Source organism: Myotis myotis, unplaced genomic scaffold (genome assembly GCF_014108235.1).
Source record: "Myotis myotis isolate mMyoMyo1 unplaced genomic scaffold, mMyoMyo1.p scaffold_m19_p_8, whole genome shotgun sequence".
NCBI classification, from domain to species: Eukaryota; Metazoa; Chordata; class Mammalia; order Chiroptera; family Vespertilionidae; genus Myotis; species Myotis myotis.
In genome coordinates, this window is record NW_023416390.1 from 76,047,886 (window position 1) to 76,067,205 (window position 19,320).

At 47.2% G+C, this 19,320-nt stretch overlaps 1 protein-coding gene and 1 long non-coding RNA gene across 2 annotated transcripts; one reads left to right on the forward strand and one right to left on the reverse strand.

The window, feature by feature from the left end:
• Positions 1-12,019: 12,019 nt before the first annotated feature.
• On the reverse strand, positions 12,020-13,389 carry LOC118661757. The gene is made up of 3 exons (XR_004969460.1): positions 13,296-13,389; positions 12,651-12,808; positions 12,020-12,265 (listed from the first exon to the last, which is right to left on the reverse strand). It is a non-coding gene; the product is annotated as an uncharacterized LOC118661757 (long non-coding RNA).
• A 134-nt stretch (positions 13,390-13,523) lies between these two features.
• On the forward strand, positions 13,524-17,366 carry CXCR4 (C-X-C motif chemokine receptor 4). The gene is made up of 2 exons (XM_036320346.1): positions 13,524-13,625; positions 15,785-17,366. Exons 1-2 carry the CDS (start codon positions 13,581-13,583, stop codon positions 16,829-16,831), a joined length of 1,092 nt encoding a protein of 363 aa, XP_036176239.1. The 5' UTR covers positions 13,524-13,580; the 3' UTR covers positions 16,832-17,366.
• The last annotated feature ends 1,954 nt before the right edge of the window (positions 17,367-19,320 follow it).

Here is a 19,320-nt window from a genome sequence, read left to right on the forward strand (position 1 = left end):
GTGAGAAACGATGGAGGTAGAGGTTCAGGGATCTGAACTTAACCTCGGAGTAAGTAAGCTTCCTTTGTGTGAGGGGTCTAGGCCAAGCGAGATGTTCACCTTCCAGAAGATTCCATCAGGGATTCCTGCTCAGAGTAGGAGGTAGGTTTAGAGGACCGGGAAGCTGCCTCCCAAATAACAGCCGTCTCATTCGGTTGGTTCTTGGTTGGCAGCTCACTCCTGCGAGCAGTGAGCTGTAACCGTGTGCAGAGACCCCTTTCTTTGGGCCCATTCTATAGCTGTCATTTCCCAAGCTCTCTCCCTGGCAGCCCAGCAGGGGTAGGTGCTGGGGACCAGACAAAAGCTATGCTCCCTCCGAGCTGCCTTTCCTCTGCTAGACAAGATCGCTTTTAACAACCACAAAGTTTCATGAGTCACCAGATGAAAGCTGGTCTTGTCATAGGTGTCTTTAATGAAGAAGACTCTTAAACACAAACACACACAGAACTATGATTTCAAGACACTTTCCAATAAATGTGGTTATTTTACTGATCACAACAGCAACCACATTTGAAAACTTGTAGTGCGTTATTTATTCAGTCTGAAGGAAGATTTGGAACCTGAGAATATGTGGATCCTTTATAATACCTTCCCTGGGACCTAATACCCCAAGGTTGCAAACCAGCATTGCCACTCTGTCCGGATCAAAGCCCAGTGGCCAGCCCGCCTGTCCTGACTTGCTCCTGGACAGTAGCTAACCACACAAGAACCAATTGTGCAACTGTGACAGTGTTTGAAATGAGTCACCAGTGAGTAACCAAAGGGCCAGAAAAGTGACTTGAGGCCAAGAAGGAAAGAGCAAATAGACCTGAAATAAACTTCCTATAGCAGATTACCCCTAGGGCCAGCCTTGAGCCACTCTGAGAACCAAAGTTGGATGCACAAAGGTAGACTGGACACTCGGCAGAGCAGCGGTGATAATGGGTAATGGTCTGGAAGCAAAGGGCACTTATTTCCTCAAGAATGTCCATTTACAAATAAAAGCACAAGGGTACAATGCAAGTTATTTTCAATGTTCTGCTAAGAATTATGTTTGCAGTAAGGGACCCAGAAATTATTTTAACTTTCAGGGTCTTGGATAGAACATCCCAACCACAGGGTGAGTAGTCTAGAGGCACTGTGGCCTCCCTGTAAGGCTCAGCTCACATTCCATCCCTTCTGCAAAGCTCTTCCTGGGTACATTGGTTTGAAGTGACTCCTTCCTCAGTACTTGGGTCCCAACCCTGGTGATTCTGACTCTGTAGGTCTGGGAAAGGCCAATCTCAGTTGTGGGTTTGAGATCATAACTTCTTGTTTTCTGTATAATCCATCTGATTTGTGATCATAAACATTACAGGTGATCATATCTGAACTGTTATTACATATAGATGTTGATTTGAGCTCTTATTGAAGTTTCTGAAGACAGTCGCTTCTTTCCTTCTGCCTCTTCTCCTATAGCTCTTAGCACAGTAACCAGCTCCAATTGGTGTTCAATACCACATACTGATTTGCTTTGATCCAACCTAAATATCTTAGCCCGGAGAATGAGCTCCAAATCATACCCAAGCAGAGGCCTCAGAAGTGTAAGGGGAGGATCTTGGAATCTCCTCTTTCTTTTGCCTGCCAAGTTTGCCACCTCTGATGGTTATCTTTTAAAGATGTGCAAGAAGATGAAGTCACCCCAGTGATATCAGTAACAGGATATCATTTGACGCATTTGATACACAAAAGCCCACAAGTCAAACGCAGGTGTTGGTGGGAAGTCAACACCCAAACTTTAAAAAATAAGAGGATAAGCCTTCAGACTTCCTCTAAAAAGCATCATGTCGCCTCTCAAATAGCCTCTCCCACTGACCTCTCTCTATTCATCACACCCAGCTGAATTCCAGTCCCCCGTCCTCCTCCTTTCTCAGCCCCACATCAGTGAGTTACCAGATGCTAGTTCCCCAAGATCTCTCCTGTCCATTAGCCTCCTTCCAGTTCCCACCACTGTCCAGTTAGCCCAGACCCTTATGAAATATCCAAATAGGTTTCTGTCAGCTTCCTCTTCCCAGCCCATTTTACACTCCACTTACACCTTCATTACTCTAAAGCAGCGGTTCTCAACCTGTAGGTCGAGACCCCTTTGGGAGTCGAACGACCCTTTCACAGGGGTCGCCTAAATACATCCTGCATATCAGATATTTACATTACTATTCATAACAGTAGCAAAATTACAGTTATGAAGTTGCAACGAAAATAATTTTATGGTTGGGGGTCACCACAACATGAGGAACTGTATTAAACGGTCGCGGCATTAGGAAGGTTGAGAACCACTGCTCTAAAGCATAGCTCTGACCATATTATTCTCCAACTCAAAATCTTCCCGGTTTCCTGTTACTTTAGAGCATAAAGCCCAGACCTCTTAGCCTTGCCTATGCTCTAGTTTCAGTGCACCTTTCCAGACAGAACCTCAACCTATACTCCATGGAACTGGCTGATCCCAGTTCCTGGTTCCAACCTTTTGTTCATGCTTCCTCATTTCCATCAGAATGTCCTCCTTCCTTTGCATTTCTTTCCAAGTCAAAACCTTTCCTATTCTTCATATGCGTCTCTTGTGTGAAAGGCCTCACCCTTCCCTAATGGACCTTGTTTCTACGCACTTATGATGTCCATCCTGCTGTGACTTGTATCACAGTTACCTATGTTCCTATATCATCTCCCATGATGGAGTCAAGTGTCTTGACACCAAGGACTGTATGCTATTCATCTACACCTATCCTAGTGCCTAGCAGGGCTCTGCACATTATAGGCACTCAAAATAGTTTGTGGAGCCCTGCCAGTGTGGCTCAGTCATTGAGTGTCGATCCATGAACCAGAAGGTCGCTGGTTTGATTCCAGGTCCAGGCACATGCCCAGGTTGCAGGCTGGATCCCTACAGGAGGAGTGCAGGAGGCAGCCAATAGATGATTCTCTCTCATCATTGATGCTTCTATCTCTCTCTACCTGATCGGCTGCCTCTTGCACACCCCACACTGGGGATCAAGCCCGCAACCCAGGCATGTGCCCTGACCTGGAATTGAACCATGACTTCCTACGCATCCTAGTTCATAGGTGGATGCTCAACCACTGAGCCAAACCAGCTTGGAAAACATTTTTTAAAAAATTCGTTTGTGGAAAGAAGGAAGGAAGAAAGGGAATGAAAAAGGTCTCAGAAGTAAAAGAGAAGGAACTCAGAAGGGGCCAAAAAGACCAGAAAGAGAATCCACTAAAGGAAGAGATGGGTCACAAAGAGAAATGGAAAAAATTAAATTAAATGCTGTGGGACAGACGCTGGGCGGTGTGAGTGTGTGTTCCAGATTTGCAGGGGAGAAGATCCAAGGAAACTTACTTGCACCATGAGAACCCTTCATGCCAACCTTGATGTGATCCCCGTGGCAGACTCCAGCGTCTCATTATCTCCCACCCCTCACTGCAGGGCTGGGGGCTTCCGGTGAAACTTGGTCCCTGTGATTTATGAAACTACAATGGGTAGAAATTTGCCTTCATCCTACACTTCATCTCAATTTAACTAGAACATCATATCTCTATAATAATTAACTTTTAATTAACGTTATTTCAGTTTACAAAGCAGCCTTTAGGATTACTTTGTATGGTCTTCCTATCAATCCTGCAAGGTAAATGGTTAATAGAATTCCCTGATAATTGTCTGGTGATTCAGAGTCTGCAAAGCTCCCTGAGTCACGCTGTCACCTCATTCCGTGCCCACTCACGTGCTTCCATTTCTCCCCTAGCGCCAAGTCACACTCAGGGAGACCCATCCCCTCTGGGACCCAGCTGCCGCTCCGCACGCCGGGCCGGTATCCTGGCACATGCGGTTCTCCGGGTGGAATTACTTCTAGCACTTCACAATTTTCATCTCCCGAAGGGGTGTCCATCACCACAGGTACACCTGGATTCTGTGGCTGCCTCTGCCTCTGCGGACATTCTGGAAGGCGACTCAGGACACATGACACAGCCTCCGGCCAGTGAAGTAACACAGATACATGTGTACACACATCTGCCCCCAGCAACACAGAAAAGGGAGGGCTTGTGAGTGAAAACCCACCTGCCTTGTTCACAGGAGAAAAGAGGAGAGTTCTTTACACTTACAACAAAGTGCGACCGCAGGGGAGTCGCAGGAGGGGACGCACAGGACTCAGACTTATTTTTGCCAATTCCTGATTCTTGTGGACGCCTCACAGGCTCCAATTCTCAACTCTTCTGCTGAATTCATTCAAGGAAACTCAGTCTGTTCACAGGGACACAAAGGCGTGGGGCCAGAGACTGCAGGCCAGCAGAGCAGGGCATTCTACTTGGTTCTCTCTGGTTCAAGGTGGGGGAAAGCACAGATTTTTCAAGGAGAAACTAAAGCAGTTTGAACGCTATACCTGATCATGTATTTTGTTCATATTTGGAAAACAACCTAGTTTTCCCATTACAAACTACAGCAAGTAACATTCAACAACACCCCTTGGCTGGTGGAGAATGGGCCGAAGAAAGAGATTTGCTATATTCATGCTTCCGAGGAAGATTTCTGGAGATTTCTCCTGGGACCTACCAATTATGTTTTTATGTTTAGCATAGAAGGCTAGAGATGGTCTTTGTCTGCCAGGTCCCAGGGAGCCAGGCTGGAGACCCTCAGCAGCTGAACTCAAACAGAAGCCTGGATAAAAATTCACGGCAGTGCCCGAGTGAGTGTCCCCTTTCTAGAACTGACGTGGAGGCACAGGCAGGCATATGACATAGAAGAGAGGGAGGAGCTGCTGGGGCATCAAATAACTGAGAACATGGGATCCCAGAGTGGGTGGTCAAGGGGTGAGTGTGTGTGTGTGAGTGTGTGTGTGTGTGTGTGTGTGAGAGAGAGAGAGAGAGAGAGAGAGGAGTTGGAGGATGGTGAGGGCTTTGGTTAAAGGAGGGAGCTGTGTTTCTTATCTTATTCTGGCTAATTGTCAATTTATGACAAAAACCTTAGCACACCCCATGTAGGGTGGCATAAATGCAGTCAGCAAAAAATCTCCCTCAAAAAAATAGAACAGCCTCCAGAACCCTAACCCACAGTGAAAATTTACTGGGCAGAGAACAAGAATCCGATCCAGTCTTGAGGGGCCTCATTTAGATCAGTTTGGGGAGAAGCTTGAAGATGGGGCTGGAATGCCCTCCCGTTCAACAGCAGAGATAAAGCTCTGGGCAACCTAGACGTGCAAATGAGACCTGGGTGTGGAAAGGATTCATTCAAGTTGCTCCGAGTTGTTCAAAGTCATTCTCTGCTGAGTTCATTCTCCTCTACCCCGAAAAGCAAGAAACCATCCACACGGGAGCCGAGTTCTGAACCGTAAGGGGCAACGGGGCAGACTGGGGACACTGACGCCGGCTCCCTCGGGCTGCCCTACCTCGGCCCCCAAAGACAAGCAGGGCGCAGAGGTGGCGCTCAGCAAGTGGCCTCGAGGAAAACAGCCCAGGGGGTGAGGCCACAATACACTGACCACAGGGATAATATAGTGGAAAAACACTTCGCCTGGTTATTTTTAAGCGACTCTGAAAACAGTTTTGTTTCCTTGGTTTAAAAAGAAACTGCTCCAGCCCCGGCCTCTGTGGCTCAGTTGGTTGAGTGTTGTCCCATGCACTGAAAGGTCGCCGGTTCAATTCCAGGTCAGGGCACATACCCAGCTTGTGGGTTCGATACCCTGGTCAGGGTGCATAGCGGTCGCAGCCGATCGCTCTTTCTCTTTCATGTCGCTCTTTCTCTCTCTCCCTTCCTCTCTTTCTAAAATCAATACAAATATATTTTTAAAAAAGGAAACACTCCAACACCGTGCCACCCCCAATTTTCAGGGATTCCAGGAAATTCCCTGAGCTTTTGGCTGGAAGGGGTTGGAGGGAAGGCTAGATGATAAAACAATGTTTTCTCTAGGCAGCCACCAGCACCTGCTAAGAAAGACGCATTTACTAGTAGGCATGGATCTTCAGACAATTTTTTAATGTTTTTATTGATTTTTAGGGAGAGAGGACAGGAGAGGGATAGAGAGATAGAACCATCCATGAGCAGGAAACATCATTGATTGGCTGCTTCCTGCATGCTCCCTAATGGGGATGGAGCCTGCAACCTGGGCATGTGCCCTGACCAGGAATCAAACTGGTGACCTCTTGGTTCATGGGTCAACTCACACTGCCCAGGCCAGACAATTTTTTAATATTCATTTTAACCTGGTTCCTCCTGAAGTAATGCCAAGCAAAGATAGAGTTAGCCTCGCCTGTGTTAATTTAATTGCCTGTGTCCACATTTTATTGCTGCTTTCCCACATTTTTTCCCCACAGTGAGTACATCTGAAAGGTTTGGGAGGCCTTAAAAAAAAATCCAGCACTAAATCTTTTGAGTCACTTAATCCCCAAATCTTCCATGTTTGGAGATAATTTTCTTTATGAAAAGAAATCCTAACCTGGCCTGATTCCACTGTCAAACTTGCAAATGGAACAAAGAGGCCTCACAGTAGACTCATCCCCGTGGCTGCAGAAATAAGCATCTCAGGAAGGGCAGGTTTTGCTTTTGGGGATGGTTTTGGCTGCTGCTGTCATTGGCTTCCTCTCTTGGCATCTGATCCAGCTAAGCTGTAGCTAAGCTAGACCCAGTAGATAGAAAATAGGGGAGGCACAGACTAGGGAAAGGGCTGTCTGGTAATCAGGTTTGCCCAGCAGTGAATGGGCTCTTTTCTGCGTAACAGTCTGCCCATCCCTGGGAGTATTCAGGGAGGGGACCACCCTGCTGTGTGGTTGTAGAAGGCACTGCTTGGAATAGAGACCAAATGGGTTCAAAAATCCCTTCCAACCCTGAATCCGCGTCTCTGTAACTACACGGGGGGGCTTTCAAGGCACATATGAGAAGCTTTATTACTTTTATTTCCTTCTCCCATCACATATGTCTTTCTTCTGCCCCACAATCAGAAGATTTCACACTTTATTCAAAGCCCCATTTCCCTTCACCTCACTTTTGTGGGTAACAGTGGAGAAAGCCATTTGCCTGTTTAATCTAAGGCTTCCACTGACAAGAGAGACATTTCAGCAGCTGAGATATGTATGAGCCTGTATTAATAATAGGTAACGTTTACTGAGCACATACTATGTGTCCCATGCGGCACTAAAGACTTCGTGCACTATCCTATTTAATCTCTCCAACCATCCACAAAGTAAAATGCTATTATTATCTGGGTATTACAGCTTAAAGACACACACACACACACACACACACACACACACACACACACACACACACACACACAAACACAAAACAGACTTAGGACCTAGACTTGCCCAGGACCTAGACTGGTAAATTGTGTTCTAGTAAACCAGCTCTCAGAAAAAAAAATTAGCCCTGATTTATAGCATTTGCAGGTCCCCTGGTGAGAATATTCCCACCGTGGTCCATTTTAAGCAACCAGTGTGCTGCCCCTGATTCTGAAGTTGGAAGAGATGTATACAGTCAGCACTCGAGAACCTATAGGAGCTGGCTCTGAAGCCCCATGCTCTGATCCACTCAGCCACGCAGTTCAGCTAGAGATCCTCCTTCCTACTGTGGGTCTTCCAGTTTAAAGAGATGAGGGAGGAAGGTCCCTCCTCCCAACGATGTTGTCCTACAAGAGTTGAAAGAAATAACAGCCCAGCACTCATGCATCAAGGTAGCCAAGAAGACTGAGAGCCTGAGTTGAGGGAAGATAGAGACACAGGGAAGTTAATTCTCTTGAGGGTCCCAAATACTAGCCTGAGTACAGTTGGGAGCCACAAGAGTGGATCAACTCAGGAGATCCAAAGTGATTCATTTCAGTCTTGGAGTGATGAACAAATTCTGGTGCTGAGGCCACCCCAGAAGTATTCTGAGGCCAGTTCTGGCTACTTCCATTGCTACCCTTGTGTTTATCTGTATCTGTACCTTCCTTCCTTCCAAGTCACCCAACTCCCCAATCTATCTTTTGGTTCCTAGTGCCAACACCTTAGGCCAGTGTAAACTGGAAGCTTATAGAGTTTTGTTTGTTGGCTTGTTTGCTTGCTGGTTTGTTTTGAATCAACACTTTAAATTTGAGAGATTTCTCATGAAAAAAATCAGGACTTTCAGCTTCTCTTTAAAAATTGGAAGATCAGGCCCAAATTCTCGAATAGGGCTATCAAGAGTAGTGACTGTTCCCTTAGACAGGGGTGTGCACCCTCCAGTTCTCCACAGTCCCCACCACTCCCTATCGCCTCGTTCATTTACAATACCTTTAGGCTTTTAGAGTTTGTCATTTGTGCCTTAGACCTACAAGTAGCTCAAAGGGCAAAATCATGGCTTTGGATTTAGAAAATTATTCATGCTAGAATACCACTGCATGGATGGATCCCTACCTACCACACACACACACACAAAATCGCCACTCTGTCCTTCTGCTAATATAAAGCTCTTGGTGGAATGATGTCAGCAAAATCTCATGGATGATCAGATCACTGCATTTCCGGGAACACTTTGACGCTGCCATGGGATGCATAGTTCTCTTTAGAAAGCAGACTGTCCACGGGGCCTTGGGCACTTCCTCTTGTTATATAGCTGCCTGAGGTCACCGCCAATAAATTACTAGTTTAAGGAAAACAATGACAAGCCTTTTCCAGGGAGAACACAGTTTGCTCACTCAATTATTTCCTAAAGTCATGCCCTCTTCCCAGCTTGACACCATCATTTCTGAAGCAATAATATTGAGTCTGTTTATTGTTGTTCATCAGATCTGCAAAGTCACACCTGCAAAGCCAACACCACGCTTACCACACAGGCACAGCGAACGCTGGGAGAAATGCATCCTCCTGGCAGGGGAATTAGTCAAGTAACGATAATTGCATGGTTAATTAAGTGACCGACTTGTTAAAATGTCTTACCAGGGTAACTCTAAATAGGCTGTATGCGTTTACCAGCCTAGCCTTTCTCTCTGTATAAGAAATTTTAATGATCTCATTTTAGTAAAGTCAGATCTTTGCGAAATTCAGGATATGGCAGATTTAGGTACCCAGAAAAACAGTAATTATTTTTCAAAATTGGTCTTATAGCTGCAAAACGGAAAGCTTGGGTTTATTTTCCAGTCATTTTCACTTGTTGGTGTTGGAGACAGAAGGAATTGAGGGAAGAGGAATGGGACAGGTACAGTGGGGCGGGGCACCATTTCTCCCACCTAATACCAGCTTAGAAATAGTTGACATTCGATAGCATTGTCTCTCTGAGATTTGTAGCCTTTTGCTAGAATTATATGACCTTGGGAAATAGCTCCTTTTTTTAATCACTTGGGAATACATTAATTTTGTCCCTTTGAGTATCCCCTACTGCCATTAAGGAAGTTTTTTCCCCTTTCAGAAACACAAAAATAGATATTTTCCTTTTAAGAGACAAAGGAGGGACAGAGAGACTTGGTACGTTCAGAAGGCCTTTAATGCCACTGCCTCCTGCCATCTACCATCAGGAGGAAGTCTGTCCCTAAACTTTCTCCTTGACTGGCGTTAAGCCTATTTGGGGACAGAGTACAGCTTTCTGTCATACACATACACATTCACACACAAATCAACCAGCTGCAGAGCGAGCAACAGGAGGTGGCAGATTGCTTGCCACTGTGTCACTGGATTTGGAAGCATCCCTTCCAAACTATGGCCAAAGCTAGTTATTCCCTGGGCCAACGCCAGCTTGAGAACTTGGGGACCCTGCCAAGCCTGACAGCCCCAAACCTATGGGCCCTGCTGCCAAAGCCACACAGGAAAGTCATTAATTCATTAAATTAAGGTTCAGTAAAGGATTAGAGAGCCTGATATTTGTTCATCAGCAGGCTAGCTGCATATTGGATATCTGAGCATTCACTTTAAGGAACCTACAATATTTGGGGAGGAGAAGAAAATACATACATTCATTTAAAAAAATTATATGTATTTATTGATTTTAGAAAGAGAGGAAGTTAGAGGGAGGGAGAGAGAGAGAAACATCAATGTCAGAGAGATACATCAATTTGCTGCCTCCTGTACGCCCCCTACTGGGGATCTAGCCTACAACTGGGGCATGTGCCTTGATGGGAATTCAACCCACAACCTCCTGGTGCATGGGAGGACGCTCAACTAATTGAGCCACACCAGCCAGGGTTACCCTCATTAAAAAAAAAAAAAAAAAAAAAGAATAACATCACCAGAGATGCCACTCCAAGTAGCATGTGAGTAAATGCCAAGTGACCTGTCAGAGGAGGGAGCTTTCAGAGGGTGAATCACAGCAGTCAGAGAAAGCAGGTAGACTGGGTGCAGGTCCTCACTGTGTGATCACAGCCGAGCTCCTAATCACTGGGTGCAGGTCCTCACTGTGTGATCACAGCCGAGCTCCTAATCACCTCTGGACCTCAGTTTCCTTGCCCAGGAGGTAGAGGTGCTACATGCCTTGTTGCATGGTTGAGGATGATGTTGGCTACAGATTACAAATGCTCAGTAAGTGTATGAGTTTTGTTTTGTTTTCAAGAACATCATGGAGTATTTGAGAAAGAAGTTTTGGTAGGATTGGCCCAGGGGAAAATAAAGGAAGACCATTCCTTGGAAAGAGAACTATTGTGGAAAACATCATCATTATCTAGTGAATACTTTAGAAAGCAGAAAGGTGTGCAAAAGGAGGCATTCTATTTTCCTTTTACCTTATTTATTGGCATTTTCTCAACATGAAAACGTTTTATGTCTACTCTAGAAAATTTGGAAAGCACAGAAAAATGCAAGGAAGAAATTAAAAAAACAAATATAATTCTTCACCCAACTAAAACTCCCATAAACACTTTGGTTTTCCTCCCAATCTTTTCCTCACACACATTTTAACATAACAGATCACACTATATGCACAGTTTGAACTTCTGCTTTTTGCATCTGTTTCACGATCTTTCTCCCTGTTATTAAAAATTCCTCTTCGCAAACATCCTTTCAATAGCCACGTGGAATTCCACATAGATGTACCAAAATCTTTTCAGCTACTCCACTGACAGGGAACATTTAGGGCTGTTCAGAAATTTCACTATTCTAAGTAATGCTTCCATGAATACCTTTGTGGCATAAATTCAATTTCCTTAGGATAAGTTTCTATAGGTGGAAATATTGTTCTAAGGTTCCTGCTGAATACAAAGTGCTCCTCAGGGAGAATTCCAAACCCACATTCCCACCCGCCACAGGAAGAGACAGTTGATCTTATCAAATCTCTGAAAACTTTTTTACCTAATTTGATAGTCATCAAATAGCATTTCCTTGTTCTCTCAATTATCTGCTTCCTTTAAAAAGGATCTAAAGGGCCCTGGCCGGTGTGGCTCGCTCAGTTGATTGGGCATCCTCCCCTGCCCCAAAAGGTTGCCTGTTGATTCCTAGTCAGGGTCCATGCAGAAGCATGCAGATGGCAGCGAATGGATGTTCTGCTCTCACACCCTTGTTTCTCTTTTTCTCCGTCTCCCTTCCTCTTTAAAAAAATCAATTCAAAAACATTTTAAGTGAAAACATAAAAGGATCTAAAGGAGTCCTTTGGTAAAGGAAGGAGCTTTCTTTTGCCAACAAACAATCAAATACTTATTGTGCGGGACAAGCGTTGAGATTAAGTTGAAGAGCTAGCTGGGCAGGGAGGAGTGGGGGTCGGGGCGGGGTGTTCAGACCTGTAGGGGTTTGCAGTGGGCGCGGCTGGGACAGTGCTTTCCAGCCTCGCACCACCTCCCGCGGGCGCAGAGTCTGGGTGTGGCCCGGAGAGGGCGTGAGGGGCGGGGATTTCAAAGCTCAGCCACAATGAAGAGAAGCATTGGAGGTACAGTGCAGCCAACATTCTGGGTCAAAACTTTGAATTTGCCACCAACTACCAGGCTTCATGAAAAGCAAGTCATGGACCCTGTCTGAAATTCTGGTCCTTCAACGGATAGGATGCCTATCCTGCCTGGTTTGTGAAAATCCTGACGTTTTATTAACGACTTAATACAAGTAAAAGCGCTTTTTAACGTGCTTTTAAAAAAAAAAATCTGCACAATGTAACATTATAATTGATTTTTATGTCATTATTGTGCCTTAAATTGGCTGTTTTTGCGAGTCCCACCTACTGACCCCAAAATCAGCTTTCAGTAGAGGAGGGCCTGCACCCACAAACATTCCACGCGGGACCCAGAGAAAAGAGGAAAATTGCGGTCTGTAGAGGAAAGGTTCCCCGTCTCTGGAACACCTTCACGCTGAGAAGGTTTATCTGGAAGAAAACGGGGGGGTGGCGTTTAGGGTCCCGTCCTCTGCTTAGGGCCGTCCTGGGTGAGGGGTCCGCATCGCAGAGCAGGCGCTGCTGCCCGCTGCCGCTCACACCTCGGCGGGTCGCCGCTCTCACTCCTGCGGTCTCAGCTCCAGCAGCCGCGCTGTTTCTCGGCCCCGCCCTCACTCCCGCCCCTCCCCCCCCGCCACCCCCCTCCCCCCCGCCCCTCGCCTCCCCTCAACACGCCCCACCCAGACTCCGCGCCGCCCGCGGGAGGTGTGCGAGGCTGGAAAGCACTGTCTAGGCGCCCACTGCAAACCCCAACCCATCTGGGACTCCTCCACACGTCCAGCCCCGACCCCCATTCCACCCTGCCCAGCTCCTCAACCTAATTTTAAACGCTGGTCCTCTGGGTAGAGCCCTGGGAGAAGCTGGATGCGGAGTCCGGAGATCTGGGTTCCAGCCCAGCCAGGAATCCTCGTCCAGCTCGGGCATTGCATCTCCGAGAACCTGCTTCTTGTTTCCTCCGCATGGGGGCCTTGCGTCCTGTTACAAAAAGTATTATTTCTCTTATTAAAAGCATATGCATGTCACAGTCTCCCTCCAAAATTATACCAAATCATCCTTTCTTCTGAAAGTGTTTCCCGATTGTCTGCACCCGACCCGGTACTGTTGCTGCGAGTGTAGATGTCTAGTTATATACAGTTGTGCTCTGAAAAGCTAATCTGTGCTTATTTTATTTTCTGAATGGACTGCATCTGCTGTAAGAGGAGGGAATGGAGTCAGATGCTGGACCTACTACCAGCATTGCCGCCTACTGGTGGGTAACTGCGGCGAGTCACTTCTCTCCGGGCCTCAGTGTCTCCATTTGTAGCATTCCCGGTCTGGAATTTCATCCACGTGAACAAAAATATATGAGCCACACAGGGACAAGTCGATCGCCCGCGCTTCCCACCTCTCTGCAGGCCCATCCCGCCTTCCCAAGTTGGGAGATGCCTCCGGGATGGGATGCCCTCTCCAACTGGAGACTCACGAGGTGGCAGCGAGCAAACAGCAGCAGATCAGGGGCTTCCAACGCTTACCCCCACGGGGCCGCCCGAACTCATACTCCTTGTCCCTTCCTCGCCCCATCCTGGGCTTAGCTACCCCTCTTCCCCCACCCCTACCCCGCCTTCCTCCTCTCGGCCCCGCCCCGCACACCCTTGAAGCGCATGCGCCGCCCGCGAGCGTGTGTTTATAAAAGTCCAGCTTTGGCCAGAAACTTCAGTCCGTTGGCTGCGGCGGCAGATAGCAAAGTGGTCTCAAGAACTTGGGTGCTATGGGCGCTCCTGTAGAGCAAGCGGTTACCATGGACGGGTTCCATGTAAGTCCAGTTTCAGCCTGTTTTTTCTGAACTATTCAAACATATGAATGTAGAGTGCGGCCCCTCTCGGAGCGGGCAGACGCGTCCAGGACATTGGAGGGCTGGTGTCCGGGAGAAGGGGCGTGGGAAGGAGTTTGGGGCGCATGGCTACGTGGGGGTTAGGGATAGGATTGGAGTCTTTTTCTCCGTAAGCAAAGGAGAAAAGATAGGAACCACTGTTTTGGTGGCTGCACGTGTCTCCCCCTTGAGCGGTGCGGCGCGCAGCGGACTTGCACGCTGTTTGCAAACAAGACGTCTGTGCACAAGTGCAGAGAAGGTGTGCCCCGCACTGCCTAGGGAGTCTCTTCAGAGGGTCTCTTCCTCGGCGGAGCGGGGTTTTTCTTTGGTGCGAATTACGTGAGATTTGAATTTAGAGGTGGAAGGCAGCGCCCCAGAACTGAGTTCCCTGAGGATGACTGCGCCCCGGTTAACTTCGGGCAAAGGCACTGGGAACCACTCTTGACGTTGGGCGCGTGTTCTCTGAACTGCGGGGCCCGCGGAGCTGTGCCTGCACCCGGCGAAGTGAGCCGAGGGAGGGGAAGGCGGGCGGACCCGCGGGGCCGCTCGCCGCGGGGGTCTGAGTGTTGGCCGCAGCTGGGAGGTGGCCGGGAGCGGTGCGCGAGCCTTGGGATTGAGGGAGAGACGGGGTGGGGGTGGGGGTGGGGTCCGAAGCGCCGCGAGTGAGTGAGCCCGGGGGTTCGGGAGTTTGGGATAGTGCAGAGGTAGAGGTGGAAGGAGTCCTTACAAGCAGCCCCCGCGCAGCAGCACCCGGTCCCGAGGTGGGCGCGAGGGAGGCGGGAGGGTGGGGCGAGATCTGGGAGGGCTCCTGGACTGCCCGCCGCCGCGGCGCAGACGGGCAGGTGCAAGTGGGAAGACGGTTTGGCTCTCGCTGAGCCCAGTTGCGTTGTTTAACCGTCGGTGGTTTCCTGAAGGCTTTTGAAAAACCTTACTGGGGAGGCTTTTCTCCCCCCCCCCCCCGTCCCCCACCCCTCCAGCGGCGCGCAATTCAAAGGCGCTAGCCGCGGAGACGCCCAATCTCTCCCCCTGCACCCAGTCGGATAGAGCCTGGCGCGGGGCGGGGCGGGACCCCAGAGCCGCTGCCCGCAGGCGGGAAGCTGGGGGTGGGGGTGGGGGTGGGGGTGGTAGGGAGGGCGGGGAGAGAACACCGGGGCCTCGGAGCTGGACCACCCGGCCCCCAGCGCGCTCTCCGCCTGGAGGCGTCCAGCTGCAGACCCCCGACCCCATTAACGGGCTCAGTGGTGGGGTGGAAAGCGACCCGGGTGGAAAGCGACCCGGGAGGGTGAGGAAATGAAACTTGGGGCGAGGACCACGGGTGCAGTCCCCGTGACGTTCCCCTCCCGGGATAATGCTGCCTCCCTACCTCCCACGCGCCAAGAGATAAATGTGGATTCTCAAAGGCAGCCCCCCTGAGGAGCTTCAGCTGGGGCGGGAGGTGGGGGGCGCGAGAGGGGTTACTCACTTCTGACACCCCCAGCCTTTGCTTTAAAGCTTCATTCTACCTCCCTAACACATGTTGCTTGAAGTACACGATGGTTTGTGTTTAGACAAGCGATAAACGTGGGGAAAGCGGTTTTGTGCTTTAGAATAAAAAAGTCTACAGTCTTTGGGGTCTCTCTCTCACACACGCACACGCACACGCACACACACTCCTTCCTCCTGGCGAATCTTCACGCAGAAAGTTAACCCCAGCTCCTCAGAACCCACCCTCGCTGGAGTGGCCTCTGTTTTGTTTTGTTTTTTTTCTCTGAAGGTTTTTTTCTAACCTCTAGTGGGCGGAGCAGAAGTAAGCAAAGACGCGACTTTTGAAACCTTCTGAATCTCCGCGCCCTTTTGTTCAAAACCAAGAATTTTGTAATTGGCTCTTCTAAAGAGGAATATAATGAAGTGACTTTGGGAGGAGGGTTCTAGGATTCTGGAATAATTTTCTTGTGCTTCATATTCCCAAGTACTTCAGTAGAAGCAGAATTTACTGAAGAAGGCTGGGCTGAGTTGGGTCTTAAAAATTGCTGTCTTAAAATAGCAGAAACATTTTTGTTTTAAAGTTGAGGAATATCTGCTGAACTTGACATTGAATGCCTATTCCCTTGCCTCTTTTGCAGATATACCCATCAGATAACTACACGGAGGAGGACATGGGTTCAGGTGACTATGACTCCATGAAGGAACCCTGCTTCCGAGAGGAAAATGCCCATTTCAACCGGATCTTTCTGCCCACGATCTACTCCATCATCTTCTTGACTGGCATAGTGGGCAATGGCTTGGTCATCCTGGTCATGGGCTACCAGAAGAAACTGAGAAGCATGACAGACAAGTACAGACTACACCTGTCCGTGGCAGACCTCCTCTTTGTCCTCACCCTGCCCTTCTGGGCAGTTGATGCTGTGGCAAACTGGTACTTTGGAAAGTTCCTGTGCAAGGCTGTCCATGTCATCTACACAGTCAACCTGTACAGCAGTGTCCTCATCCTGGCCTTCATCAGCCTGGACCGCTACCTGGCCATCGTCCACGCCACCAACAGTCAGAGGCCACGGAAGCTGTTAGCTGAAAAGGTGGTCTATGTTGGTGTCTGGATACCTGCTCTCCTGTTGGCTATTCCCGATTTCATCTTTGCCAACGTCAGGGTTGGGGAAGACAGGTATATATGTGACCGCTTCTACCCCAACGACGTGTGGATGGTGGTGTTCCAGTTCCAGCACATCATGGTCGGCCTTGTCCTGCCGGGTATCGTCATCCTGTCCTGCTACTGCATTATCATCTCCAAGCTGTCCCACTCCAAGGGCTACCAGAAGCGCAAGGCCCTCAAGACCACAGTTATCCTCATCCTGACTTTCTTTGCCTGCTGGCTACCCTACTACATTGGGCTCAGCATCGACTCCTTCATCCTCCTGGAAATCATCAAGCAAGGATGTGAGTTTGAGAACACTGTGCACAAGTGGATTTCCATCACCGAGGCCCTCGCCTTTTTCCACTGTTGCCTGAATCCCATCCTCTATGCCTTCCTTGGAGCCAAATTTAAATCCTCTGCCCAGCATGCACTCACCTCTGTGAGCAGAGGGTCCAGCCTCAAGATCCTCTCCAAGGGAAAGCGGGGTGGACATTCTTCTGTTTCAACTGAGTCGGAGTCTTCAAGTTTTCACTCCAGCTAACACTGATATAAAAGACGTTTATACATGGAAGAACTTTTTTTTTTTAAAGTTACAGATTTTTTCCAGCTATAAAAGACTGACCAGTACTGTACAGTTTTTATTACCTGTTGGATTTTTTCCTTGTGTTTAGTTTTTGTGAGGTTTAATTGACTTATTTATATAAATATTTTTGTGTTTCATGTTGATGCGTGTCTAGGCAGGACCTGTGGCCAAGTTCTTAGTTTGCTGTATGTCTGACTGTAGAACTGTAGAAAAGGGAACTGAACATTCCAGAATGTGCAGTGAGTCACTTAAGCTAGAAATGACCCTCAGCTGTTTGTGTATAAATAATCTCTCCATTCCAGTGGAACACTTTCTTTGCCTGTTCTGAACTTGTTTGGTTACACTATGTGATTTTTTGCTGTAGAAGATGGCCCTTGGAGCCAAATCCTGAAGTAGAAATGCTGGTTTTTCATTTTTCAGGAGTGGGTTGATTTCAGCACATACTATGTACAGTCTTATATTAAGTTGTTAATAAAAGTACATGAAAAACTTACTTAGTGTTTACGTTCTGATTTCCGTTGACATTCCTTCAGTTGGCAGAAGTCAAAAATAACAATAATAGATACATTGATGGCACGCCAGGTTCTCTCCTAGGTATGTTAGTTATAATATTTTATTTTATTTTATTTTATTTTTTTAAATATATTTTATTGATTTTTTTACAGAGAGGAAGGGAGAGAGATAGAGAGCCAGAAACATCGATGAGAGAGAAACATCGATCAGCCGCCTCCCGCACATCCCCTACTGGGGATGTGCCCGCAACCCAGGCACATGCCCTTGACCGGAATGGAACCCGGGACCTCTCAGTCCGCAGGCCGACGCTCTATCCACTGAGCCAAACCGGCTTCGGCAGTTATAATATTTTACTTAATCCTAGTCACAACTCTTACAATAGGTTCTGGTTCTATTATATTATTACTTGTCTATTATAGACCAGGAAACCAAAGCACAGAAAGCCGAAGTGACTCAGCCAAAGGCATTTGGTAAGTAGCACAGCCAATATTTCAAACAGGTAAGATAACTTCAAAATCTGAAGCCTCAACCACTGTTAACATAGAAATTTAGAAATGTCCAGTCAATACCTATTCCTATGAAAGAATCTATCTGAAGGAGAAGTGTGCAGAAAGGAGAAAAGCTATGCAATACACATTAGATGTTCCTACTATTACTCCTTGTGTAGTCCAGGTCTGTGCCAGGCCAGGCATTGTATGCTTATTGTATACTCTTCTCATCCAGTCCTCTCAATGTAGATAGCATCACTCCCTTCTCACCAACAAGGGAACCCAAGGTGCGAAGACTTTCCATAACTTGCACTTTTTAAGGGGACACACCAAGAGCTAACTCCATTTATCATTCTAGCCCTTGCTCTTAACCATTACCCACTATTATCACCCAGAACACCTGGTCATAAGTCAACTGAACTGTTATTGAAAATAAAGCCAAAAGTGAATGTTTTCTTCATAAAATTAACCATGCCCAAAATACTCCTCTTACAATATCTTCTATGCAAATATCAACACAATCTATTGCAACACCTAGCACCTGAAGGGTTCAACCAAGCAGATAAAAGTTAAACTGATGCTTTCAGAGCTCAAGAGAAAGGTTGACTGAAGCAAGCTCTCCAATTGCTCATATTTTGCATAAGACTTTAGAGTCTTATGTAACATCACCCTTAGCTATTTACACTATCATTGTGCAAGCCCCAGGCTCTTGAGTAAATTTCAGCTCCAGTCCCCATTTAAAGAGGATTTCTAAACTATAGTACCTTTACCTATCTCATTTAGAATACAAACAGGGCACTCCAGGCGTGCACTCAAAGATAATAACCAAGACAGAATTAAGGCAATATTTGCTCTACTTTTTGTCATTGTTGCTGGCACAGAAAATCCAGTTTGGAGGGAAAAAATGCAATGTTTTATCTTTCAGAGGCAAATCACATTTGTTGAAGGCAAATTATAGATCCTGTGAAGGGAAATAACTTAATTACTTAAAATAGAATCCAATTTGGCTGTACATCTTTGCTGCAGTGTATGGATCTGGGATAGTTCAGAGTGGTATTCCTATTCCACTTGAGAACATGATTAGATTTTAGATAGGAAATTATCTTGAGGTTTCTTGGTTTTCCCTGGGAAGCCTAATTGGATCACCCTTCATTTAAGCATAGTTTTTCATGTACTCTTTCAAAGGCTTAGTCTTAAAGCCATGACCATTGTAAAAGCCTTCACTTGAACTTGCTCTATAAATATTTATTCTTGAGGAGACAATAGAAGAAATCCCTGGAAGGAATTTTTTCTTTCACATCTTGGCTCGAAACCTCATCACCCCGGATTCCTCTGCTCTGCCCTGGAGTTAAAACAAAAGGAACCAAGCTGAAACAAAATTCCCAGTGTGACCAGTCTTAATGGATATTTCATTCTCCCTTGGAACAAAGGTGGGATATCTCTTTT

Coding starts and splice junctions, on each gene's coding strand:
- CXCR4 (XM_036320346.1), top strand. CDS start 13,581: ATGGGCGCTCCTGTAGAGCAAGCGGTTACCATGGACGGGTTCCAT. Junction 13,626..15,784: donor TTACCATGGACGGGTTCCAT/GTAAGTCCAGTT, acceptor CCTCTTTTGCAG/ATATACCCATCAGATAACTA.